This window comes from Myotis nattereri (genome assembly GCF_964212035.1).
Source record: "Myotis nattereri genome assembly, chromosome: 1".
NCBI classification, from domain to species: Eukaryota; Metazoa; Chordata; class Mammalia; order Chiroptera; family Vespertilionidae; genus Myotis; species Myotis nattereri.
In genome coordinates this window covers 85,547,199-85,573,716 of record NC_138075.1, presented here as the reverse complement: position 1 = coordinate 85,573,716, position 26,518 = coordinate 85,547,199, and the positions used below count along the sequence as shown (strand labels likewise).

The 26,518-nt window shown below is 39.6% G+C and overlaps 2 protein-coding genes across 8 annotated transcripts in view; one reads left to right on the top strand and one right to left on the bottom strand.

Moving 5' to 3' along the window:
- The window catches only part of HECTD1 (HECT domain E3 ubiquitin protein ligase 1), a 91,695-nt gene extending 77,136 nt beyond the window's left edge, over nt 1-14,559 (top strand). The window contains exons 31-43 of the mRNA XM_081089700.1: nt 84-138; nt 351-533; nt 920-1,127; nt 1,218-1,303; nt 1,754-1,881; nt 2,984-3,185; nt 4,690-4,827; nt 7,366-7,973; nt 9,159-9,237; nt 9,823-9,916; nt 10,564-10,714; nt 12,448-12,592; nt 12,695-14,559. Of these exons, the coding sequence (XP_080945826.1) occupies nt 84-138; nt 351-533; nt 920-1,127; nt 1,218-1,303; nt 1,754-1,881; nt 2,984-3,185; nt 4,690-4,827; nt 7,366-7,973; nt 9,159-9,237; nt 9,823-9,916; nt 10,564-10,714; nt 12,448-12,592; nt 12,695-12,832 (2,215 nt within the window). The 3' untranslated portion in view covers nt 12,833-14,559. The remainder of the gene's footprint in view (nt 1-83; nt 139-350; nt 534-919; nt 1,128-1,217; nt 1,304-1,753; nt 1,882-2,983; nt 3,186-4,689; nt 4,828-7,365; nt 7,974-9,158; nt 9,238-9,822; nt 9,917-10,563; nt 10,715-12,447; nt 12,593-12,694) is intronic.
- The window catches only part of AP4S1 (adaptor related protein complex 4 subunit sigma 1), a 75,698-nt gene that overhangs the window by 5,163 nt on the left and 44,017 nt on the right, over nt 1-26,518 (bottom strand). For 2 of the 7 annotated variants that reach the window (XM_081089741.1, XM_081089742.1), the window contains exon 6: nt 17,010-18,217. The exons of 2 other annotated variants lie outside the window; for them this stretch is intronic. Coding sequence is in view for 1 of the 5 variants with exons in the window: in XM_081089743.1 (XP_080945869.1) it covers nt 18,089-18,217 (129 nt within the window). In the remaining 4 variants the exon portion in view is untranslated. Of the gene's footprint in view, nt 1-16,305; nt 18,218-26,518 lie in introns of those variants that run through there. 3 more of the 7 variants (XM_081089744.1, XM_081089743.1, XM_081089745.1) reach the window with 3 other exon arrangements.

Sequence of the window (26,518 nt, the reverse complement as noted above, 5' to 3'; positions counted from 1 at the left end):
TTTTCTGAAAACTGAAGTCTTACTGGAAATAACCACAAATCATTTGATGTATGAATTAACTTGAATAATATCTTCATGTTTAGAATCATGTACAGAGAAATGAAGGATTCTGACAAGGAAAAGGAAAATGAAAAAATGGTAAGTTACTTTTAGAAAATGGGTCTTATTGGCTATTTAAAGAAAAAGAAAACTAACACTGTTCAACTGAACATTTGAGGGAAAAATTAGTAACATGGAATCCTTTAAATTAGGTTAAATGCATGATCTTAAAGTTAACTTCGATAATGCATGTGAAATAGCATATACTTTATAAATCAGGAAAGGCCAACATTTGGTTTTTCCTATTGTAGGGTTGTTGGTCTATAGAGCATGTGGAACAGTACCTTGGCACTGATGAATTACCAAAGAATGACTTGATAACCTACCTGCAGAAGAATGCAGATGCTGCTTTCCTGCGCCACTGGAAATTAACTGGCACTAATAAAAGTATTAGGAAAAACAGAAATTGTTCTCAGCTCATAGCTGCATATAAGGTATATATTGGCATCAAAACACTGTTTGGGTTGGGAATGGCTTTGTGCTTTGTTTTGCAACTTTTAAGGATTCTTAAGGAAGGGAGGTTTATTGGAACATACTAAAAAAAAGAAGTTGGATTAACAATATGACAATGCCAAAATTTCAAATATGGTTTATGATATTGTAATCTAAGTGTGTAGTTTTAACTGGCTTTTTAGTAGTTTTATTTGGGAATTTAATGGTTTAGAACACATTACTTTTCTATTTTAGTAATACTGGTTTTATTTATAATGAAGGCAATTCTTTGAAAAATTCTAGGCTTTTCAGGGTAATACTAATGGGATGCTATATTGCTTTTTTTGAAAATATGATTAATAGCTAGTTTTGCTAATTGTTTCCTCAGGATTTTTGTGAGCATGGAACAAAGTCTGGCTTAAACCAGGGGGCCATTTCTACTCTTCAAAGTAGTGATATTCTTAATTTGACAAAAGAACAACCTCAGGCCAAAGCTGGGAATGGACAGAACTCTTGTGGAGTAGAAGATGTCCTTCAGCTGCTGCGTATTCTGTATATAGTTGCAAGTGACCCTTATTCAAGAATATCCCAAGAAGGTTTGTAAGAGCCTTGTTTATTCCTGTGGCATTTTTAAAAGCAAGTCCATTTATATTTTATTAACTTTATTAATTTTTTTGATTTTACAGAAGTTGATGAGCAGCCTCAGTTTACTTTCCCACCAGATGAATTCACTAGCAAAAAAATCACAACAAAAATTTTGCAGCAGATTGAGGTAATAATAACAGATAGTTATTAAACTCTTCAATCTGTCACCATTGGACTTTCAAAGTATTGCCTCTTATTCCTTTACTAGACTTCCTACCATCTCTCCCTTCCCTCTGATCCAATGGTTTGGGTCACATGGTCTATTGCATTAATATCTTTAATTACACATAAGAATTGACTCCTGCCCAGTTGGTATGGTTCAGTGGTTGAGCGTTCACCTATGAAAGGAGAGATCACTGGTTCGTTTCCTGGTCAGGGCACATTGCCCGGGTTGCGGGCAGCATCCCCAGTAGGGGACATGCAGGAGACAGGTGATCAGTGTTTCCCTCTCACCTGTGTTTCTATCTCTATTTCGCGCCCTTCCTCTCCAAAATAAATAAACATATTTAAGAAAAATTGACTTCCTTTTGTTTTTTTAAATAATTGCCTTAAGATATTGTTTTTTGTTAATTTGCAGGAACCATTGGCATTGGCAAGTGGGGCTCTGCCAGATTGGTGTGAACAGTTAACCAGCAAGTGTCCTTTTCTAATACCATTTGACACCAGACAGCTGTATTTTACCTGTACTGCATTTGGTGCGTCAAGGTAAGAAGTGCATCCTTGTATATTTTCAGAGTATTTTTTTAATGTCAAGCTCAGAATGTACTAATATACTTTATATCAAGACTAATGAAGGGAATATATTATCTTGTTTGTTTTCTTAAAAGAGTTTTCAACATTTAAATGTTACTGTGTTTCTAGTTGGATCTATACTATCTTGGAGTGGTATGAATTGATCTCTTGCAATAGTGTGGGTTGGGAATACCGTCATCCCTTGGTATCCATGGGAGATTGGTTCCAGGACCCCTGGGGGAACAAAAATCCGTGGGTGCTCAAGTCTCTTAGAACTCTATCTGTGGGTTCTGCATCCGTGGTTACAGAGGGCCAACCATAATGTGTTGTGTCAGGTAGCATTTACTGTACAGTTCTTTAGTAGCGTATATAATTATTAGTTGCTGAAATTCCCAGAAATACCAAATTAAATGCTTACAAATAGCTTTGGTAGCATTGAAATATATTTGCTTTCTGGCCATCTAATATAATACATATTTTACTTAAATATTTTTGTTTTTCTCCTTGTGCTAGATGAAAGTTTCATGAGGGTAGGAATTTCTGGCTGTCTTATTCAAAGTAGATGTAAAAAGTTATTATGAAGTTCAAATGAAGTTATTTTTTTTTCCTAATAAGTTAAATTGTATCATTTTATACCATTTACAAAGCATTTGTACACCCAGAACTACAGACCTAGTGCGATAAATGGCATTATTTATGATTTCTGTTTTATAGATGAGGAAATTGAATCTCCAAAGTACCTTACCTGAGTTGCCTGTGATGGACAAAAAAGTCATAACACACATGACAGTGGATCTTTCATCTTATTCTTAGCTTAAGATTCTTTCTCCCACCCTAGATAGGTTTGCTCTGCATTAAAAAGAAAATGTTTTTAAATCAGACTACCATTTTTTAAAATAAGAGTTTATTAGAGTGCATTTGAGTTAAACAGAGTAATATGATTTCTGTTCACATTTGGAAGCAAGGTCTCAATGGACTGAGAGTTAGGAAATGTTTGTAGTTTTATGTACTGGTTTAGTTGTACATTCAACTGTTGCTGTATGTTGCAGTTACATAGATTTTTTTTCTATTTCAGAGCAATAGTGTGGTTACAAAACCGACGTGAAGCCACTGTGGAAAGAACAAGGACCACAAGTAGTGTAAGGCGAGATGATCCTGGAGAGTTTCGAGTTGGTCGTCTCAAGCATGAGAGAGTAAAAGTTCCACGTGGTGAATCGCTGATGGAATGGGCTGAGAACGTTATGCAAATACATGCAGACCGGAAATCAGTTCTTGAGGTAACAGAACCAGCCAGTCTGTTCTAGTTGGATAGAATTAAAGAGGAATTTCTCTCTCCTTTCTCCAAAGGCCTCCTCTGGCAGAGCATCTTTCATAAGAGGATGTCAGCTCACCTTAGGGGTCAGAATCTTGTGATTTAAAGAGCAACAGAGATCATCACTCTTGAGATAGGGAGGTGCTTCATCTATTTATTAACAAAACCTGGACCAAATAATAGTACTCACAAAGGATTCTTTTTGATACCTAAATGTTACCTTTATATTAAGCTATGCTATTAGATAGATATCTCTATTTTTGGAGCACACTGTTTTATAATATTGTTTCACTTAAATTGTGCTTGGTACTATAAAATTGGTCTATATTTAGAGATGTTATAATAAATAGCAGTATGAAGTTCAATACATTTTCGATAGAGATGCTATTGTGGGCATTGTTGATTATATGTTACATACATATTATTTCTTTTATGAGGGATAATGGAAGAAATATCTCTCCTGTCAACAGATTAGCTGGTTTATCTTTTGGATCACAGACTGATCCCAGCATATATATCTCTAGAAAATATATAAGGCTTATACTTTCTATCATTATATTCCTCTAACCTTATTTATTTAGTTTTACTTTACACTGTGTATTTTTGAAGGCTGCCTTAAAGCATTTTTGAACAGATAGAGTATGGATAAAATCTTTAAAGTGATTGCCTAAAGTCAGAAATAAGTGGAAAAGTTTAGGTTTTGGTGTTAGATAGACACATACAAATCTGTATACCATCATTTCCTCGAGCAAATGATTTACTAGTAATCTCTTTATCTGAAATTTGGTTTCCTTTATTATAAAAAGGAGATGATATAGTAGTCCACCCATATCCAAGGTTTCACTTTCCATGGTTTCAGTTACCCTCGGTCAATAGCAGTCCGACATTAACAAATGGAAAATTTCAGAAATAAACAATTTATAACTTAAATTGCCCTCATTCTGAACTTGATGCAATATTATGCTGTCTGTGAATCATCCCGTTGTTTGGTGTATCCATGCTGTATAGGCTACCTGTCTGTTAGTCACTTAGAAACTGTCTCTTGAGAGAGAGACATTCACATAACTATTATTATAGTATATTGTTTTATTACTGTTTAATCTCTTATTGTGCTTACAAATTAAACTTTTCATAGGTAGGTTATATATAGAAAAAAGTATAGTATATATAGGGTTTGGTACTATTCATGGTTTTAGGCACCCACTGGGGATTTTGGAACATATTCCCCCAGGAATAGAAAGAAATTACTGCAATCTATTTTGTAGGGTTGTTGAGAAAAGTAAATTTATGAATGCTCACCATAGTATTTAAATGTAATAGTATACAATAAACATGAAAAAAACTTCCATGTTGCTTATATTATACTGTTGCTATAAAACAGGTATATTACTGGATTGGAAATGACTAATTTTGGAAAGAATGGGATCATTTAAGCTCACTTCTCCCTATTTTTTTGGTTCATATTTTAGGTTGAATTTTTAGGAGAGGAAGGAACTGGCTTGGGACCCACATTAGAGTTTTATGCTCTGGTGGCAGCAGAATTCCAGAGAACTGACTTGGGAACTTGGCTCTGTGATGATAACTTTCCAGATGATGAATCTCGCCAGGTAAGATTTACTTCATTCTTTTTTTTTTTTTAATATATTTTATTGGTTTTTCACAGAGAGGAAGGGAGAGGGATAGAGAGTTAGAAACATTGATGAGAGAGAAAGATCCATCAGCTGCCTCCTGCACGCCCCCCACCAGGGATGTACCCGCAACCAAGGTACAAGCCCTTGACCGGAATCGAACCTGTGACCCTTCAGTCCGCAGGCCGACGCTCTATCCACTGAGCCAAACCGGTTCGGCTATTTCATTTTTTGATTTGATTTGTGATTTTGCTTTTAGGAAGTGTTATAAATATGTTATGCTTTTAGAACATATGCTGGTTTTTGAATCTTTATTTATTCTATCCTATCTAATAAAAGAGAAACATGGTAATTAGCCGTACCTCTGCTACCCTTCCCATTCGCTAATCAGGGCATTATGCAAATTAACTGCCAGCCAAGATGGCGGCCGGCAGCCAGGCAGCTTGAAGCGAACATGAGGCTTGCTTCAGTGCGGAGGAAGCCAACATTCCCCACCTGCCACTGCTGGCCTCTGAGCTTGCAGTTGAAACATTGTTACAAATATAGAAGCTAGCCGAAACCGATTTGGCTCAGTGGATAGAGCGTCAGCCTGCAGACTGAAGGGTCCCGGGTTCGATTCCGGTCAAGGGCATGTGCCTGGGTTGCAGACACATCCCCAGTGGGAGACGTGCAGGAGGCGGCTGATCGATGTTTCTCTCTCATCGATGTTTCTGTCTCTCTGTCTGTCTCCCTTCTTCTCTGTGGGGAATCAATAAAATATATTTAAAAAAAAATATATAGAAGCTAAACAAACTCCAGAAACCTGCTTTCAGCGAGCCAGGATCTCAGAGCTGGAGTTGAAACAGTGTTTCGATTATAGAACCCAAACAAACCAGATACCTGCTTTCAGCAGCGGAGGCCTAAGAGCTGGAGCCAAGCCTCAGAGCTAAAGCTGGCCCAGAATAAAAAAGAAAAAAAAGAAAAAAAGGAGTGGTTGGGAGCTTCAGTTACCCGCCAGGCTGAAAACAGCCCTCAGCCCCTCACCCAGGCTGGCCAGGCACCCCAGTGGGGACCCCCACCCTGAACGGGGTGTGACCAGCTGCAAACAGCCATCAGCCCCTCACTCAGGCTGGCCAGGCACCCAAGCCGGACCCCCACCCTTATCCAGGACACCCTTCAGGGCAAACAGCCTGCACCCTCCCGTGTACCAGGCCTCTATCCTATATAGTAAAAGGGTAATATGCCTCCCAGCACCGGGATCAGCGGAGCCGCGAGGCCTCCTGGCACCGGGATCAGCGTGACTGGGCAGCGCCCAAACCCCCTGATTGCCCTGCGGCTATGTGTGTGACGGGGCGGGGCCACAACCTCCCTATCCACCCTGCTCTGTTCGTGATAGGGGAAGGCGCCCCAACCCCCTGATCAACCCTGCTCTGTGCCTGATAGGGGGGAGCTCCCCAACCCCCTGATCGCCCTGCGGCTCTGTGTGTGACTGTGCGGCGCCCCAACCACCTGATCAGCCCTGCTCTGTGTGTGACAGGGTACGGCGCCCCAACCCCCCGCCACGGGCCCTGCTCTGTGTGTGACGGGGCGGTGCCCCAACTCCCCTATCGGCCCTACTCTGTGAGTGACACGGGGGAGTTCCCCAACCCCCTGATTGATCCTGCTCTGTGCGTGACAGGGTATGGAGCCCCAACACCCCTGATGGGCCCTGCTCTGTGCGTGACAGGGGGCAGCGCCCTAACCCCCTGATTGGCCCTGCTCTGTGCGTGACGGGGTAGCGCCGCAACCTCCCCATCGACCCTGCCTTGAGGGTGGCATCGCAACCTCCCGATCCGCCCTGCTCTGTGCATGACAGGGGGTGGCGCCCCAACTCCCTAATCAGCCCTGCTCTGAGCCCAACCAGGGGCTGCACCTAGGGATTGGGCCTACCCTCTGCCACCCGGGAGCGGGTCTAAGCCAGCAGGTCGTTATCTCCCGAGGGGTGCCCATACTGCTAGAGGGCACAGATCGGGCTGAGGGACCCCCCCCCCCCCCCGAGTGCACAAATTTTTGTGCACTGGGCCTCTAGTATATAATAAAGCGATAATATGCAAATTGACCCTCACAAGATGGCTGCCTATGACCAGGCTGGTAAGGGGTTAGTGAGAGACGACCAAACGAATGAATACCAGGCTGCGTGGGGCGATCAGGCTGGAGGGGGGGTTGTGAGGGTCGACTAGGCCGGCCGGGGTCAGTGGGAGCGACCAGGCCAACGGGGGGTGGCGGGCAGTTGGCAGTGACCAGGCTGGCAGAGGGGAGGCAGTTGGGGGTGACCAGGCCGACGCGGGGGGTGGGCAATTAGGGGTGACCAGGCAGGCAGGCAGGTGAGCGATTTAGTTACTCAATAATCTTGCTGTTACTAAATGTTTTTAAAGGATAATATTTAGTCACAAAAAATAATTTAATAAAATGTATATATACTTTTAGATAGCTAAATTGAAGATGTTTACTATTTATAGATCTTTAATTTCATTTACATTTCTCCCTCTAAAAAATTAGGTTGATCTTGGAGGTGGGTTGAAACCTCCTGGATACTATGTGCAGAGATCATGTGGACTGTTCACGGCACCATTTCCACAAGATAGTGATGAACTTGAAAGGATCACAAAACTCTTTCATTTCCTTGGAATTTTCTTGGCCAAGTGCATTCAAGACAACAGACTTGTGGACTTACCTATTTCCAAACCTTTCTTTAAACTTATGTGTATGGGTGACATTAAGAGCAATATCAGTAAACTCATTTATGAGTCACGAGGTGATCGAGACTTACATTGTACTGAGAGTCAGTCTGAAGCTTCTACAGAAGAAGGTCATGATTCACTCTCTGTAGGAAGCTTTGAAGAGGATTCAAAATCAGAGTTTATTTTGGATCCTCCCAAACCCAAACCTCCAGCTTGGTTTAATGGAATTTTAACTTGGGAAGACTTTGAACTCGTAAACCCACACAGAGCCAGATTTTTAAAAGAAATTAAAGACCTTGCTATCAAGAGGCGGCAGATTTTAAGCAACAAAACTCTTTCGGAAGATGAGAAGAACACAAAATTACAGGAATTAGTGCTGAAAAATCCATCAGGATCTGGGCCTCCACTTAGTATAGAGGATTTAGGGTAAGCTTTATATAAACATTCTTCAACCTAAGTTCTAAAGCTTTTGTATTTTCTGTCCCCACTAATTTGCAATATATGAGTAAGCCTGTTAAGAACAATAATATGCTATAGGAAATATTGATTATTGATTTGAACCTTCGATTTGCTATATCAATAGACCTCTGAAAGATTATCTGATTTGTCAAATGTGATAAATGTATCTTCTGTGAAAAAAGTCCAAAGCCAAAAATATTTTGACAAATTTATTAGCTAATTAATAAATAGCCTACTTGGCAAAGCTCAAAGTAGCTTGCTTTGTGAGTAAGCCTTATCCCCAGTGGCTGCATTAACTAACTCACATGCTGCAGGTCTTTTGATAAAATTCTATTATTTTATATCTATACTAATAGAAGGGTAATATGCTAATTAGACCAGATAGACCAAACATCTTGTGGACATCCTTCTGGACAAAGCTGCAGCTGCTGCAAGGGCCGAGGAGGGCCAGCAGCCACAGTGGCTGTGAGGGCCGGTAGTGGCAGCAGCAGCTGGGTGATGGGGGTGGTGCCTTCTCCTTATTGGCCCAGTTGCTTCCCGCAGAGGGAAGCCATCGGTAGGACATCCCCTGAGGGCTCCTGGACTGTGAGAGAGGTCAGGCCGGGCTGAGGGACCCCTGCCCACAGTGCATGAATTTTCGTGCACTGGACCTCTAATATATATATAATTAATCTAGCCTCAGTATATTTTAGTATGATTTTGGGTTGACTACAAGGCTTGCTTTTCCTCCCTCCCTCCCTCCTTCCCTCCCTCCCTCCCTCCTATCCAGGGTTTAATGGTCGGTGGCACAGCATGAATAACATCAGTGAAGCAATAGTTCCTTCCTGCAAAAGAACAATTAAAAAATCTTATAAACATGTCACAATTCACTGCAAAAATGTTTAGTTCATTCATTTTGTGCCATATGGGGAAAATGAAATATGGAAAGGTGGTGGTTTTATGCAGTCTTTTCAAAGCCAGGTTAGGGAACAGGTTTGTCCTAATAGTTTTTGTGTACAGAGTTTGCATTTATGAGTGCTATATACTTAATATCTAAGCTAAGTACAGTGATGTTGCTTGAGAAGTTGGGGTTCAGGGTTTTGGCAGCGGTGTTATAAAAATTAAATACCAGCGATAGACACGTGTTAATCTAGTCCTTATTTGTCCTTCCAGTTTAAATTTCCAGTTTTGCCCTTCCTCAAGAATATATGGTTTTACAGCTGTGGATCTCAAGCCAAGTGGTGAAGATGAGGTAAACATTTTGCTTTTGATACTTTTTTAAAATCCAGCTGAGAATATGTTTTTACTTATTTTTTTCAAACACGTTTTTATTGATTTCAGAGAGGAAGGGAGAGGGAGAGAGAGATAGAAACATCAGTGATGAAAGAGAATCATTCATTGATCAGTTGCCTACTGCACACCCTACACGGGATCAGCCTGCAACCGGGCATGTGCCCTAACCTGGACTCGAACCATTATCTCCTGGTTCATAGGTCGACACTCAACCACTGAGCAACACTGGCTGGGCTGTATTTATTTATTTTAGAGAGAAAGGAAGGGAGAGGGAGAGATAGAAATATCGATGAGAGAGAAACATCGGTTGGCTGCCTTCTGCACACTCCCTGCTGTGTATTGAGTCTGCAACCTGGTCATATGCCTTAATCGGGAATTGATCCGGCAATCTGGTACGTGGGTTGACACTCAGCAACTGAATCCCACAGGCCAGGCTTGATACAGTTTTAACTTCAGAATCATCCTTTTACTGAAGCCAGTTGTACAGGCGCTACTGAAATTTTCCTAGATATTAACTATAATGTTGGCTAATTTTCCTTTGCAGATGATAACAATGGATAATGCAGAAGAATATGTGGATTTGATGTTTGACTTTTGTATGCATACGGGTATTCAGAAGCAGATGGAAGCCTTTAGAGGTAATTTTTAAGTCTCTTTAGCTTAATCCCCCTCCTTTTACTTTGAGAGAGTTGAAATTAAGGCATGTCTGTGGTCAAGAATTGCTGGTAATCTGCAGATATAACCTCTAGTTTTTGTCTTCCAGATAGTTAGGTCTTGCAAAGGACTTAGAACAGGTTGGAACATTTGCAAGATGTAGTATACCCTCAGCTTGCTCCTTCCGAGTAGTGGGGACCCACCATTGACTCCATTTCTTCATTTGTTAGTGGCCATAAGGTTGCATTCTTTCCACATTACATGGACCAGGATGAATTAAACCATGTTAGAATTAAGTTCTTCTGGTTGAAGATTAAAGCAAAATATATTAGACTGTTTTCAAAACTTACTGGTTTTGAAAATGGGAATATACTTTTGGTTGTCTTGTATGACACAATGGGAAATTTTTAGAATTTAGTTACTGACCATAGTGACTGAATATTCTCTCTGTTCACATTATTAATTAAGCAGAGATTTTTATATTTTAATCCTAACACAGTTTTGACAAGCTATCTTAATTTATATATATTTTCAAACATTTATTTATAATTTGATTTGAAATTGGTATTTTAAAATTATAATTTAGAAACTGAATTGTGCATTTTGTTTGTTTGCTTTGTACATAATGTAGATGGATTTAATAAAGTTTTTCCAATGGAGAAATTAAGTTCCTTCAGCCATGAAGAAGTCCAAATGATTCTTTGTGGAAACCAGTCGCCATCCTGGGCAGCAGAGGATATTATCAATTATACTGAGCCTAAGTTAGGTTATACACGTGATAGGTATGTGTTGGTTATTTTCTAAAATAAACTTATTTATGTCCCCAAATCATATGGTAGATGATCTCTAAAGAACTTTGACTCAGTGAATTATATTTATATAGTAAGTGAGAAAAGCAGTTAAGACTCACCATTACCAAGATGCATATCCATTAATAAGAATGAGTTTACACAAAAACACAGTTGAATCTTGCCTAATGTTAAGATTCCTTTTCTCACCCTGTTTTAATTGTTCATTATTTTAAAAATTGGGTAAAATGTAAACCTTTAGGCTTTATTTTTTTATATTAACTTTTATTTTCAAATAATTTCAGACTTACAGAATAGTTGAAAGAATTCCCCACTTGTCTTTAAGATTTTTCTGTATTTCTTTATATTCTGCTTTACACACACGCGCGCTTGCGTAGTAAACCTGTGTATATGTATAGACACACAGGTGCACTATTTTTTTCTGAACTATTGGAGAATATGCTGCATATATCATGTCTCTTCACTCCTTAATAATTTAGTGTACATTTCCTGAGAATATGGATATTCTCCCATGTATGCAGTTAGCTAGCAAATTCATGGTACTGCTATACTTTTAACTTATCTATCATCCATATTTGAATAATGTACTCAATAGCACTCCCATCAGCCCTGTACCTCCTGTACCAGGAAATTGCATTTTATTGTGATAGGTTTTTATTTTTATTTTTTTAAATATATTTTATTGATTTTTTACAGAGAGGAGGGGAGAGAGATAGAGAGTTAGAAACATCGATGAGAGAGAAACATCGATCAGTTGCCTCCTGCACATCTCCTACTGGGGATGTGCCCGCAACCCAGGTACATGCCCTTGACCGGAATCAAACCTGGGACCTTTCAGTCCGCAGGCCGACGCTCTATCCACTGAGCCAAACCGGTTTCGGCAGTGATAGGTTTTTAAATCTAGAACAGTTCCTCAACTAATTTTTTTCATATCACTGACATTTTAAGACTGCAAAGTCTTATAGTACTTTTTAAAAACACTTTCAAACTAATGTAAATGAGAGAATATTATGAATTTTTTAAAACTAAATGACATTGCTCACCTAACATTTTTAAAGTAAACGTTTTATTGAAGTGTTAACAGAAGTACAGAAATTGCATGTATTGCCTGGAGAATTTTCACAAAATAAACACACTTCTGTTCATGGCACCCAGAATAAGAAACAATTCCAGAAATCCCTTCTCTATCATATTCTTCTCTAGTCATTCAATCACTATTCCTGTTGATTTATTTTGCTTGCTTTTGAACTTTAATAAATGAAATTATGCAGATATATATTCTTTAAGGTATGTCTTCTTTTTGTTTAACATTATGATCATGAAATTCATCCATGTTTTGGTCTACTATAGTGGTAGTTTATTTCACTGTAACAAGAATGGATTATTTCAGATCCACTTTGACAATTTAGGCATATTTGGATAAGTTCTGCAAGTGTATTTTGAGCTTTTCTGATTTGCTGACTTTATTGTATGTTTGATTCCTATACTCCATCATTGTTTCAGTTCTTACTGAGTCCAAGAGAGTCTTGAAGGATATTTTTAAAGTAGTTTGTGTCATTTCATCTCATATTTACCTAAGAGTTTCTGGTCAGTGCTGTTTTGTGGATATTGTTTTTGGGGGGTTATTGCTGGCTTACAAAGTAGTGATAGTGTTTTTCATTTCAGTCAGCTTTCAAATTAGTATAACTATACTTTTCTCCCTTTAGCCCTGGTTTCCTGAGGTTTGTGAGGGTTTTATGTGGCATGTCTTCAGATGAAAGGAAAGCATTCCTGCAGTTTACCACTGGTTGCTCAACTCTGCCCCCAGGTGGACTGGCTAACCTGCATCCCAGACTCACGGTCGTACGCAAGGTACAAACTCTAGTTAATGGGGAATCCAGGTAATTATTTAAGGATTGAAAGAAAAATATTCAAAAGCATCGTCATTGGTAATTTTCAACTTTCTGTCTGTAGGTTGATGCTACTGATGCAAGCTATCCATCAGTGAATACATGTGTGCATTATCTAAAGTTGCCGGAATATTCTTCGGAAGAAATCATGAGAGAGCGCCTTCTAGCTGCTACAATGGAAAAAGGCTTTCATCTCAATTGAGCTTTGAAGTGCAATGGGAGACATCAGAGACTTTTAAAATACTAGTGAAGCCTCTTGTGTTTGTGTGAAGAGAAGTATATGATCCTCCACGCTAATGACACTTGCCTTTTTTTCCACCGTTAAGGCTTTAAAAACGTGGAATAAGTTTGTTAGCTGCTAATGACAAAACAAATCCTTTTAACTACCCAGCCAGCAAGTACATAGCACAGAACACTGTGTTGCTGCAAGGGCTTATGTGACTGGAATAAGGTGGTCCTACTTGACTGTTCCAAAGAGCAGCTTCTGAGATCTTCAGTGTTCACTGGTAAATTTCTAACAGTGTATTTGTGTAAAGTTTGTCATTTCATACTTCAAACACTACAGTTGCCATCACTGATCCCTGTTTTGCTGGCTTTTAAGCTACTTGGTCAAAAATCCTGCTACCTTAAAACAGAGAGTTAATGAGCACTCAAGCTTTTTTTTCTCTCCCCATTTTAATGATGCCTGCACTATCAGAGTATTCTAGTGTTTTCTCTTCGTTTGGCATATAATCATGCACAACCTTTTATTTCTTTGAGGTGGGAGTATATTTTTATTTCCTGTATGCCATACTATAAAGATCAAATTCTTAAGTGTGTCTGTGAGTTCAAAAATGAAGATATATCAAGGGGAAAAAATTTAGAAAACACTGGTCTAGATGCCAGGCACACGTAAAGTGAATTTTACTTTTGGTTGTATTTTCTTTGTATATTATAAACATTTATTTAACTTGTTGGAGTTTGAAGTAAAAAATTCCCAAAATGTATGCTCAATAATAATCATTAAAATGTTTGCAGCATATAAAACTGTGTCATGTGACTATTTTACTACAACCACCAGACCTGAGAACTTAACCAGATACTTTTCATTTTGAATCATTGAGATTTTTTTTAAAAAAATTATTACATGAAGAAATGTATTTTTCTATACATTCTTACTGAAACTGGAAAGCTAGAAATATGTTCATATGCTTAATTGTGATCCAACTGTTGTGTTCTGTGTTAAAGTATTCGTTAGCTAAAAAAGGCCCATTTATTTCTGTTAACTTTTTAAATACCAGATCCGCTACTTACCATTGTATCTGCAGGGATGTGTAAATCTAAGATGCAAGATTGATTTTTTAATACTGTGTTAGTGTCAAAAGAAACCGCCAGGATGCTGCTATTTTCTGGTGTGTTTAGTTTTTTGTTGTTGCTGCTATTCGTTTGATTTTTTAAAAATGATTTTTAGAGATGGTTGCCTCCTGTAGGAGCCCAGACTGGGCATCAAACCTGCAACCTAGGTCCGTGCCCTGACTGGGAACTGAACCAGTGACTTTCCGGTGTACAGGATGCTCCAACCAAATGAGTGGCTTGGCCACGGCATTATTTTCTAGTTTTAAGAAGGAGCTCTATTTACATTTTCCAAACTCCTCTGATTTATCACATCTGTGCATTTAGGTGAAAGAAATGTTGCTAGGCTTGATTTAGCCAAGTAACTTTTTTAGGAGTGAAAAGCATTTTTTGGAATTGCCCATTTATTTACCTGTTTAAAAGGTATGTTCCTTTTCTATATTAGAAGAGATATCTCCCAATATAGTTAATCTTTTCAGTACTGTTTTTATTCTCTGCATGAGAATGTTGTAACTATGTAATCAGAGGCATTTAAATAATTTACCTTATTGTTAGCTTCACAGTTCTCTGTGAGAATAAAAGTTAAAATAAAACATAATAGCCATATTTAAATGTATGACCTATGCTTTTATCCAAAAACTAGTGGTGGTGATCATCTCAATAATGTCGTGGGTGCATGACAAAAACTTCATACTAGTATTAGAGTTCAAATCCAGTATATATGTGTGTAGTACTGCCATTATTTATGTCTTTGAAATGTCTGTCAATAGCTAGCTTTTTCAAGACGAACCTAGCACAGGAGTTAGCAAGCCATGGCATGCCATTTGTTTTTTTAAAGCCCATGAGCTAAGCATGGTTTTAAAATTTTTAAGTGATTGAAAGAAAAAGTAAAAAGAATATTTTATAATGTGAAAAATTTTATGAAATTCAACTTCATGTCCACAACTTCATGTCCATTTTATTGGGACACAGCCATGCTTATTCATTTATGTGCCACAATGGTACAACAGAGACCATATGGGTCAGAAAGCCTAAAATATTTACTATCTGGCTGTTTATAGAAAAGTTTGCAGAGCAGGTAAAATAGGTGAGTCTTATAAAATTAGTAACTTCGAAATGTCAAGTCTTCCTGCAGAAAGAAAAGTCAAAGAACAAGGTAAAGCTGACCAATCAGAGACATAAATTTCATGAGTGTGAAATCACTTAAAGCTGGTACAGTTCAGCAGTTAATCTGAAGTGAGATAATACAACCTGTAAGAAGTCACATTTCAGTTCACTTTCATGAGTCAAGTGCTATGTGGCATCTCCTGGGGTCTCCACATATTCTAGGTATTTGAGTATTTTTTCCTATAGTATCTTCCTGGTATATTTTTTTTACTTGTTATTCTCTAAAGGTACTAAAATCTGTGCCAAGATGTTATTCAAGTGCTATTTTGGTGTGACCCAAAAATTAATTTTGTTCACTCCCTAGTTACTTCTGATGTACCAGTTTCAACAGTTACCTCAGTGTGCTACTGATTTAAGTGCCTACCAACTAGGACAGTGTTTCCCAACTAATAATGTCTCCAAAAAACCTCTATAGCACTTTGATCTAGGCTGGGCTTTCCCAGACCTTGACTACTTAATGCAAAGTACCACTCACTGGTCCAGAAGGTCAGAAGTGTTTCTCTGCCTCCTGAATGAGCCCAGAACAACTCAGGTTTACTTTTGGGGCCTATTATTGACTCGATGCATGGGTCTTTACAGATGTAAACTTCGAAATACATAAACAGATCTCAAATTTAAACAAAATCCCCTCCTCCACACACACAGGAGAGGAAACATCAAACTGTACTGAATGAATTCTTTGTGTAGAATGTCCATTTATGTTCTTTTGCAGGAAAGTATTGTAGATGAAAGAGCTGTTGGAATTCCAATGGTTAGTATGATATCTTAATATACCTATATTCCTTTTTCTTCCATTGCACCTATCCTCACCCCTATATACACATAAACATGTTTTTTGTGTGTGTGTGTGTGTGTGTGTGTGTGTTTACCTAAGACAATTCTGTATGTTCTGCTGTTGACTGAGCAGCAAAAGCATCTAGAAAGGTTGGGGCCTCGGGATTAGAGCACTGCTCTTTTATAGCAACATAGCAGTTTTCCAGACATTCCAGGAGAAGGGGTTGAAGGAATAAGGGGGTGCGGGGAGAGAAGGATTCCTTTCATGCCAACGTGAACAGAGATACCCTTTGAATTCTATTTTTAAACTTTGAATTAAAGTAAACTTCATTTACCACTTAATAAGACAAGACCTTTATAATATGGCATAAAGGATAGTTGTAAGGGCTTTCTTTTTTCTTTCATAATTGAGATTTAATTGGTTGTTTTGAGAAAAAGTACACAGACATTTCAATTTGTACACAGTTCTTAACATATGTACCAAGAATGAAGTCTTGTAGTTGTGATTCATTTATAAAGTTATTCCAGTGACTTTCCAGTTTAAAAATTGGAGGTTAATTTTCCTTAATAGAGTATCAATTACCAATATCTTCAAATGTAGATACGCTGTTACATTGAAGTCCCACTAATTCACAATTTAATATATATACTACATCAAAATTTTGATCTTTCACAGCACATTAACAAAGTTACTAGTAAAACTGGACTATCACACCAAAGATGTTACAGATGCACAAAATTCTGACAGGGAGAGCCAAGATCAAGGAGTTTAATTTAGGAAACAATTCTACCAATATGGGAATAGAAGTAATTTAAAATGTTCAAGACTTAGAAAATGCGCGACTGACTCCAAATTGCCACTTGGTATGCTTTGTACTGTAAGATATAAAAACTATCCCTGTTTATGGAATGTTAAGCTGGCAACCAAGACAATCAAAGTCTATATTCAGTATCCCACTATTTCCTGGTTGTACCAAAAAATAAGCCAGCAAATGATTTCACCTCTTAAAAGTAAGCATTTACACACACACACAATGAGATGAGGTGGACTTCCCTCTATCAATGTTTCTATGGCTACTAAAAAAATGTGCATTTACAGAATAGTTGACAAAAATATTCCTCTTTAATGTATAAGAAGGGAGACAGTGACCACTGTTAAGACATGGCATATGATGGTGTTCATCATTCTTGGCTTCTTTTTCTCCTGCTTCATCTGAGGCTGGACTTGCCTCATTTGTACTTTGTTTTCCGCAGGTAGATCTGTAGGTTAGTCACTTGGCCTGTTTCCCCTTTACTTCCCTTTCCCTTTTGATACGCACTGTTTTGTCTGCGGATTTACCCTTTCTTGCTGCTTTTTTTGGCTTCGTTTCCACTTTTGTAGAAGCAGGTTTAGCCGACAACCTCTCCGATCTCCCTTTGAGCTCCTCCTTTGTTGCTCTCTTGGCAGAGCTGAGCTTCCTCCTGGGCAGCAGGGCAGTGCATGCTGGGTGCCCAGGGGCCACGGTGTGCCAAGAGGTAAGGACTCTTTCAGTGTTTAACCATTTACTAGTAGTATTGGTAGTAACATACTCTAGTTAATTACATGATGGCATTGTAATTGCCAAGTGCCCATAAAATGAATCGCACACTTTTAGAAACTGGCAAATGAAATTTAATCCTGATGTTTTCATTAGACACACAACATAGTAAAATTTGACTTTTTTTTACCCACACCCCTAAAATTTTGACTTTTTAAAAATTTTCATATATCAATTACAGCACTTTGAGTACAGCATAGTAGATAGTCATATTCAGAAGACACAGTGCTATGTGTGTTTGCCAGTTCTACATTTTTATTGGCTGATAAAGAGCTGCCACACTTCCCACCTCATGGTGCTATTCCTGAATTTAATTTGCAAAGGGAAGGAGAAAACACATTTTATTTAATAAAACTTAAACAAGTGGGGGGAAATGTTTATGGTTAGAAAATAAAACATCTCTCAGAGAAAATTTTTCTTTGTACATCATATTTTAAAATACAGTTTTGTTTTCCATTTATGAACTGAAAAACACCTATTTAAAATGTCTTTGGAAAGATGCCCCATTTTGCAGTGTGCTCTTCAGATTCTTTGGGCTACAAATGCTAGGAGGTATTCCAAGCCTCTCATTTCTTGTGTCGACGATTCCTGGCAGAGCCTTCCGTTATTCAGCTTTCTGACATCTTATCAAGAATTAGTAGAGGGGCAAGAATTCTTGCCCGATTTGTTTCTACAATGCAGCCATTTAACAGCATCTCATCCAAAATGATGTGTACTTTATCCAAATTAAACATTATCTATAGTCATATTAAGGAAATTAGTTTTAGAGTTATAAAAATGTTAACATTAAATAAATAATAACTTAGGACTCAGACTAATTTACACTGGAAAAATTCCAGGCTAAGTATGAAGGTGTTTTTTTGTTTGTTTATTTTATACTATTCTTGAAAAAATTTTAAATTGGTGTCCATATTAGAAATTATTACCTTCATGTACACGGATACACCTAACTGAACTACAGGCATAGAAATGGAACAGCTACACCTGTTAGCCAGAGGGAGAAGGAATCCACTAAGGGCTAGAGAACATATTGGCAAGAGCATGACTTGGCCTCAAGAATAATGTTGTCTCACCCTGGCTGGTTTGGCTCAGTGGATAGAGCATGGGCCTGAGGACTGACGGGTCCCGGGTTCAATTCTGGTCGGGGACATGTGCCCCAGTTGTGGGCTCAATCCCCAGTGGGGGCATGCAGGAGGCAGCCAATCAATGATTCTCTTTCATCATTGATGTTTCTATCTCTCTCTCCCTCTCCCTTCCTCTCTGGAATCAATAAAAATATGTTAAAAAAAAAAAAAAAGAATAATGTCGCATAGCAGTAACAGCCATGATTTACTGAATACACATTGTGTTCCATGCATTGTGTTGGCTGTTTTACATATTATTTTAGCCTTTTCTACAACTCTATGATGTACATGTTACATATTATCCTCATTTTACACAGGAGCAAACAGGCTCAAAGCCATTGTCCAAGGTCACATAGATAGTAATAGCCAGAGCTGGACTTACAAGCCCAAAGTTTGGCCTTGACTGCTCTGCTTCCAGATTTCTCAGCAGGGGCCTTAGGCTACTGAGTATATGCCCTCTTTCAGCCTTCAAACCTCCACCCAATAATAAATGCCTTTATGACCTTGCATTTTAAACTCTCTTCTATGTCAGGGCTGAAGAAAAAATAACCATTAGGAGAAATGAATGACGAAGGCAAGGCAATGCGGGCTCAATTCCCAAGTAGATGAAAATTATGAATTTCAAGACAGTACCTCTTATAAATGGACAGTTCTAAAAATACTCATTTGAGAATTATGTAGTCACTTTAGTTTACTGATGTTCTTACTGGAAAGTTAGTATAGGGCAGGGGGAAGAAGAAAATATTGTTAGACCGTGATGTTTACCTAATTGGAAAGAGCCAAATACTTCCTCCAGAAGACCCTTCATTTGAGTAACTAACTTTACTTTTGTGAAAGGCATAAGGTGATGACAATGATTGAATGTTTATGAATCTAAGTTTCCATTTCTATTTAAAGAGCATTATCCTGATCTGTTAAAACACCCAACAGCTGACAGATTGTTTCAGTGGACAAACTTCCAACAAATAAGTGATTAAATGCACTAAGGAAATTCATATTTAAATAGTCAATCTGTATAAAATGAATCATTACCACCTGATTTTTTTCCAGTAATTTCAGATGTCCAAGTCTATATTGTATATGTTTAGTGAAGTACATACATCTATAGAGAATGAGACAACCCTGTGAACGACTTTTAAGTTTCTATTAGGCTCTGCGGTAACATCTCATTAAGCTCTGTGCAAATAGTCCTCCAGCAGAATAAACTGTTTTTCAGAAGCCCATGGGAACTGTCCTTAAGTGACCCAGAAAAAAAGAAAAAGCTTTACTCGGATATACCTATTAATAATGTCTTCCAATTATATAGGTGACTGCTTTGTCCATGGCCAAATTGGGACTGAAATATTAGGCCCTTGACTCAATTCTGCTTACCAGACCCTGAAGCCAGAACTCACAAGAAGCCAAGACAAGGCAGGAATGATAGCAGGTTACAAAGGCAGAGTTGGGGAGCACAGGTGGCTGCATGTAAAATGGCCTGGAGAATCCCCCTGCTGTATTCACTCAGGGCAATGAAAACCTTAGTGCCTTTGGGAATGCCAACTCATCCAAGATCATTTTCTTTGAGACAGAAAAAGATCTAATTTTAATCTATTTGAATTGGTTCAAGGATCAAGCTACTCTGAAGACTTCCATCTCTGGAAAATAGAGGATCAGCAATTCAGATGTCCCCTTGAGCAACTGGCTGTTTTGAAATTCAGATTAGAATGTACTGCTGAATCATTATCAACCACCAACATCCTCACATTGCAAGGACAAGGTTCTTCGGCTAGCCTGAATTTCCCAACATCCAGGAAACATGAGTTGTTCAGTGAGGTCATCATACTGTGGGCATGTGACTGCCTGCCTATCTGAGTATCTGGCTCAAACCGCTAATAATCATGCAGCTTTCTGGCACTATATAGGGAAACCACAGACTAAATCCTATGTGAGGCAACAGCCTGAAGGCTGATTTCCCCCTGGAATCATATGACTCCTTTAAAATAATCTAGCTGTTGGTCACATCTTGATTTGGTTTATGAGCCACTTGTGCACACTGGTGAAGCCAAGAGTAATGGCATTTGGGCCAAATGCCAGGTGAACAGCAATAAAAAAAAATACCCTATATGCCAAACCCATGGTAAAAAATGGGCACACCCACTTCAACCATGACAGGAATAGTACAAAACAAGAAAGGCCTAGGCTGCTGGTCTATTAATATAGTGAGCTGAGGATGATGATTTCAAGGTCCTACCTTCAGGCTATACTGAACTTGGCTGACATAAGTTCCTGGATACACCGTGTTTCCCTTCATAGGCACCCTAAGGTTGGAGCTGATATGAGCTGGAAACAGCGCTTCAAAGAGCAGATTCGTAAAGCCTCATTTTTTCCTAACCCAGAAGCCTTTGTGAATTCTATGTAATGTAGATTGGAGTTGAACATCTTAAGGCCCCACTAACGCTACTGCCACTTGAAATCAATTTTTTAATTAAAGGGATTGAACTGTTTGTGGTTTCTACATTGGAATTTTGATCTCTGGATCATAAAATACTTTCAACACGGTGTTTTTACACCACTGTGGTGGCCTAATTACCCTTTAATCTTTTCTAAGAGAAACTGAGCAGCATACATTCAAATGGGACCTCAGAAACAACTCCAAGCCAGAGTCCAGTCTAGAACTGAAATTTCTAACTAGACTTTGGTCTTAATCCTTTCTCTCTCTTTCTCTCTCTCTTCTCCTCTCTCTCTTCTCTCTCCTCTCTCTCTCTCTCTCTTAGCTAGGCGAAGTTCTTCAATACATGAAGATAGGAAAAAACTTGCTCTCATTATTTATACTTGAATTTCCCATGAAATTAGATAACCTGCGAAAGGCTGTTATGTTCCCATTCTGCACAGAAAGCCCACTACTACCATGTAGAAACTATCCACATGAAGGTTCTCCAGTCCTGGATACACTCCCTGTAACATAGTCTTCTGTTTGCTTACGGCTTAGCATTGTCTCTCATTAATTAGGCCACAGAACAGGAATATATCTTTTTTTAAAAGTAGGTTTGCCTTAAAGACCCATTCCTACTCTGAGAGCAACAAAACATCCAGGTGTAATTTTTTAAAAGTTTATGTAGACTTCTGTAAAAATTACCTAAATATGAAAGTCAGTGCTGAGTCAAATAAGCCTGTCATTTGTCTTGTATTTTTTCCTTACTGTTGTTTCTCATGACTTGTCACCATTCCTGAGTCAAACAGAACCAGACGCAGGGGGAGAAGAAGGGGGGAAGGCAGAGGGACTTTGGAAGAGCAGCAGTTGGACATGACACCTCAAGGACTCAACACATTTAAAGGAAATAGATGGCTAAGGCTAGTGAGAGCCCCCAAAGCCTGGAAGTCAGCCATTTAATCTGGAACATTCACATCCCTTTCCTAGTAGACTCTTGGGGACTGACGGTTCATAATGCCGAGGCTCCCCACTCATGGCAGCTCTGGGGGACCTGCTGGGAGGGCGCTGGCCCTCGGCTCAGGGCCTGCCTGCTCTTCTGAACACGGCGCGGGTTGCACACATTCCCTCAAGTCCAGGGCCAACTCTCACCCCTTCCAGCCCAGCTTTCAACTTACATGCTTCCAAAAGGAAGAGATGTTTAGCAATCTCTGAATGTGAACCCCACTTTTGGAGAGCATGCTCTTATCAAGACATTCAGATACTCTCAAGATTTTTCTTCATTTTGACTCCTCCAACCGAAGACTACTGTTTCTCTAAGGCTTCCCTAATTCAGAAAAAAAACTTTGACAACACCAAGACAGCATGGTGACAGGCACTTTAAAATAGTTTGTTAGTGACTAGATTGCCATAATCTACTCCAGATGATTATGAATTTTTAAAAAACCTTATATCTAATTTATAGCCCTAGAGTCAAGCACCTTGGAAACCCAGAATACCAGCTGTGTCCCAAAGTTGCTCTATGGATTGGGACTCATGTCACAGAACCTCTCAGGACCTCAGCCTCTTCATCTAAAACGTGAGGTCTTAACCTGATGATTCTGAAGTTTTCCAACTTTAAAGCACTCAAGTCCTCTGACTAAAAGTAACCTTCAGGGAGAGGGAGCCACTTTACTCCTTTCTGATATAATCAAGTCATTCCTGATGTAGGCTCCATCACACCTCAAAAGAAATTCTTTTGTAATGACTTAATTATTGTAACTTTCTGGACAACACAAAAATTCAGTTCACTAGAAGCTGCTACCTCAGTGTAGAATGGCTCACTGGGGGATTTCTTTGTTCATCTTGCCAGTATTTCCATGACCCCTAGTTGAACAAGTACTTTGTGATTTCTCATTAAGTTAGGCTGAAATCATCTCCTACTTGGAGAAGCCCTATTCTGGCTTCTGGATCTCTACAAGTGTTTGGGATTTTAGGACAGTAGTAAAGGAATGAGATGTCCCACCATGGGCAGTGATCAGGCCTGACTGCCAATCCTGGAGGCGCAGGAATCCCGTTACCTGGTGTGATCGTTCCTCCAGGGAGCACCACGGTCTGAAACTGCCTGAGTCACAGGCAGTGCAAGCAGGATGGGGACCCTTCCTACCCCCCACCCTCCACTTCGATAAAGAGGGCCTGAGTCGGGGTACTTTCACGTTACCCACATGAGCTGTAAGGTTCTGGAATTAATTGCTCAGGCTTTTGGGCTTTAAGGACTTGTAAAATAAAAACAGCTCATAATTAATGTCCTAAAGATTTTTCTTTAGATATTTTTCAATTAAAACATTCTGGCCCCCCTATATTTGGGGGGCACAAGAATACAAGTAGGGACCCAGCCTGTTCCCTGCTTTTCTCCCCATGCAGTGTGTGGGGGTTACCACAGTTACCATCCCAGCTGCTATCATTCCTGCCCAGAGTCCTGGGGTGGGGGTGGGGGTGGGGGAAGAGGCCTGCACCTGCCCGAGCAGCAGTTCTGGGCTGTCTGGGTACTCAGTAAATTCTGGGGCCCAAGTAGTTGGACGATAGTCAAGAAATGGATGGGGGGCCCTGAAAGCTCTCGGTAAGCACCCTCACCCCATGGAGAGGGATGCTGCTGAAGGCTAGAATGGGGGCCCAGGAAAAAGACCCTAGTTGTCCGGGTCCAAAGGCAGGACTGATGCATTCCATTCTGGCTAAAATAAACCAAGTCTTTAAGCCTCTTTAAAGGTACCAAATGCCAAAGACTGCTAAAGGTTTTCTGTACCTTTGCACATACAGTAGGTGTGCAGAATCGAGAAGCTGGACATCTCCCACACAGCACTGTGCATGGTGCCACCCCTTGACTATTTAGCAGAAGGGGGTAGAGACAGCTCCTTTGAATTACAAGTTGTCTGAAGAATTCAGCAAACCTGGGGCTCTAGAGTGGAGCACATTTTGGGAAGCTCATCAGTTGATTCCTAAAAACCATCTTCAAAAATTTTTTTTAATTTTTATTTATTGACCAAAAAACCATCTTAATTCATGGAATTTGAAATCTTAAATAAGCTTACCAAAGTATGTAATGGGGCACACTTTCCTTATAGAAGAAGCAGGGCCTCATGGACTTTCTGGGAATTCCCTGAGGTTCTGACTTCCATCCTCCTATTGCTGCATAAAACTGAGCCTAAATTGTGTCTGTTGCTCTGGGTTGACAAAGAAGGCTTCCGCAAGCCTGAGCATACAGAAAGATCCTGTGTTCTGAGTGTTGGAAGAACCTGCTCCAGATTGTAATGGTATCAGTTGTTTGTTTCCAACCCTTCAAGACCTAAGGAAGTTTTCCTGGTACAAATAGACCTCAACAGTGCTTACTGCTCCAGCAGGTTCCTGGTTAGTGACCAGAGCAGTGATGCAGATCGTCTAGGGCAGTGGTTCTCAACCTGCCTCATGCCGCGACCCTTTAATACAGTTCCTCATGTTGTGGTGACCCCCAATTTCATTGTTACAAATTGAACATAATTAAAGCATAGTGATTAATCACAAAAACAATATGTAATTATATATGTGTTTCCCGATGGTCTTAGGCGACTCCTGTGAAAGGGTCGTTCGACCCCCAAAGGGGTCGCGACCCACAGGTTGAGAACCGCTGGTGTATGGTCTGAGGGCAGGAAACAGGACGCATCTCTACAAGGCTCCCTGGGCTTCCTGTTAGGAAACTGGTGTGTAGCGGCACTCCCTGCACATTTGATAGTTAAAAAGAACTATGGACGAGACAGAGTAGAGTCGTAGATTTTTAATTTGATTTTTTTTTCAGATGGCTGAGGGTGAAAAACCTTTAAGAATGTCAATAGGAGCCCGGCCTGTGTGGCTCAGTGATTGAGCGTCGACCTATGAACCAGGAAGTCAAGGTTCGATTCCCAATCAGGGCACATGCCTGGGTTGTGGGCTCGATCCCCAGTGTGGGGCGTGCAGGAGGCAGCCAATCAATGATTCTCTCTCATCAATGATGTTTCTACCTCTCCCTTTCCCTTCCTCTCTGAAATCAATAAAAACATGTTAAAAAAAAAAGTCATAGAAGACAGTGCCCCAGGCCTTGCCTGGCCTGCAGCCTACTCCACTTTTAGACTACTGGAGATCCCCATGAATGATACCTAGAGCAAAGACATACACTTGAGAGATTTAGTTTTCTTCTCTAAAAGATGAAAAATTACTATTCTGTCAGATGGATATGCCTAAACTCCTGAGGACAGTAAATAAGTAATTAGGTCAGAGAGGAAGAGAAGGCAAAAGTGAAACTAAGTAAAATGAGGGGAAAGATACAAATTGTGTGCCTTAGCGTGGAAATTAAATTCAAACAAGAATGCTGGAGCTCATTACATGGACCTTTGCTATTCACCAGAGGGACCCAAAGACAAACCCATCTCTACTTCTAATAAACATCTAGTCAACATGTACGACACATCAACACAACTAGGCCAACTGTACTACATATCCTGTTACATCTGACTCACTTTAATTCTCTGAATATCTAACCTTGTAGGACTCTCCTCTCCTGTTCCTGGTGTAAGGTAACTCAGCTCAGTTACCTAGAGTCATAGCAACATCAAATATTAAGGCTGAGGACTTTAAAGCTCTTCTAGTCTAATTCAATCATTTTGAGATGAGAGGTTGTGTGCCTTGTCCAACACACAGCTAACTGGTGGTAGGACCAAAAGTGGAACTTGGGTTCTGTATTCCCAGGGAAGTGTCTATCAGCTTTCACTATCTTCCTTGAAGTAAAAAGGCAACTTCTTATTCCCCTGTACAAGGAGGAAGAGATTTATCTTGAATTGCTTTAAAGGGCTGAGTTAAAATGGAAGGTTACATGCTAATATACAGCGTGGTCTCGGGTCTCCTAAGTCAAAGGGGTCCTAGATTTAGGTCACTCACCTTTAGAGGGCATGTAGATTTTCCCAGTTAATTTAAAGAGGCTTTCAAATACAGCCTGAAAATGAAGTTTATCAACATGATGACATTTTCTATCACTAGTTAAAGGTAAATTGCTATTTCTGCAGAATATCCTGACTCTGGGCATACATGTCTAAATGTATGTATACCAACATATACATAAGCACATTATAATTAATATCTATTTGTTATAATTAGTGTAACTATTTTAGATTTAAGCCCGATGTTTTCTCAAAGGACTCTTTTATTATTGCTGTCAAGTGGTAAGCAAATTTTTGAAAGTCAATTTCCCTCCAGAGCACTCACACATACCTAGTGGGCTCCTGCCAGTCTGCAGGCCTGCAGTATTCTAAGCAAATCATGCTTGTTGGGGCCTTGAATACTTTGATTTAAAAGGGAGAAGAATCTAATGAATAAAACAAACTGATGAACAAAACACATCCAGAGATATAGAAGCATGGAACAGACTGTGGCATCTCAGAGGGAAGGCTGGGTGGGGGGATAGGTAGGGAGAGATTAACATAAGAACTTATATGAATACATGCATAACCATGGACACAGACAAT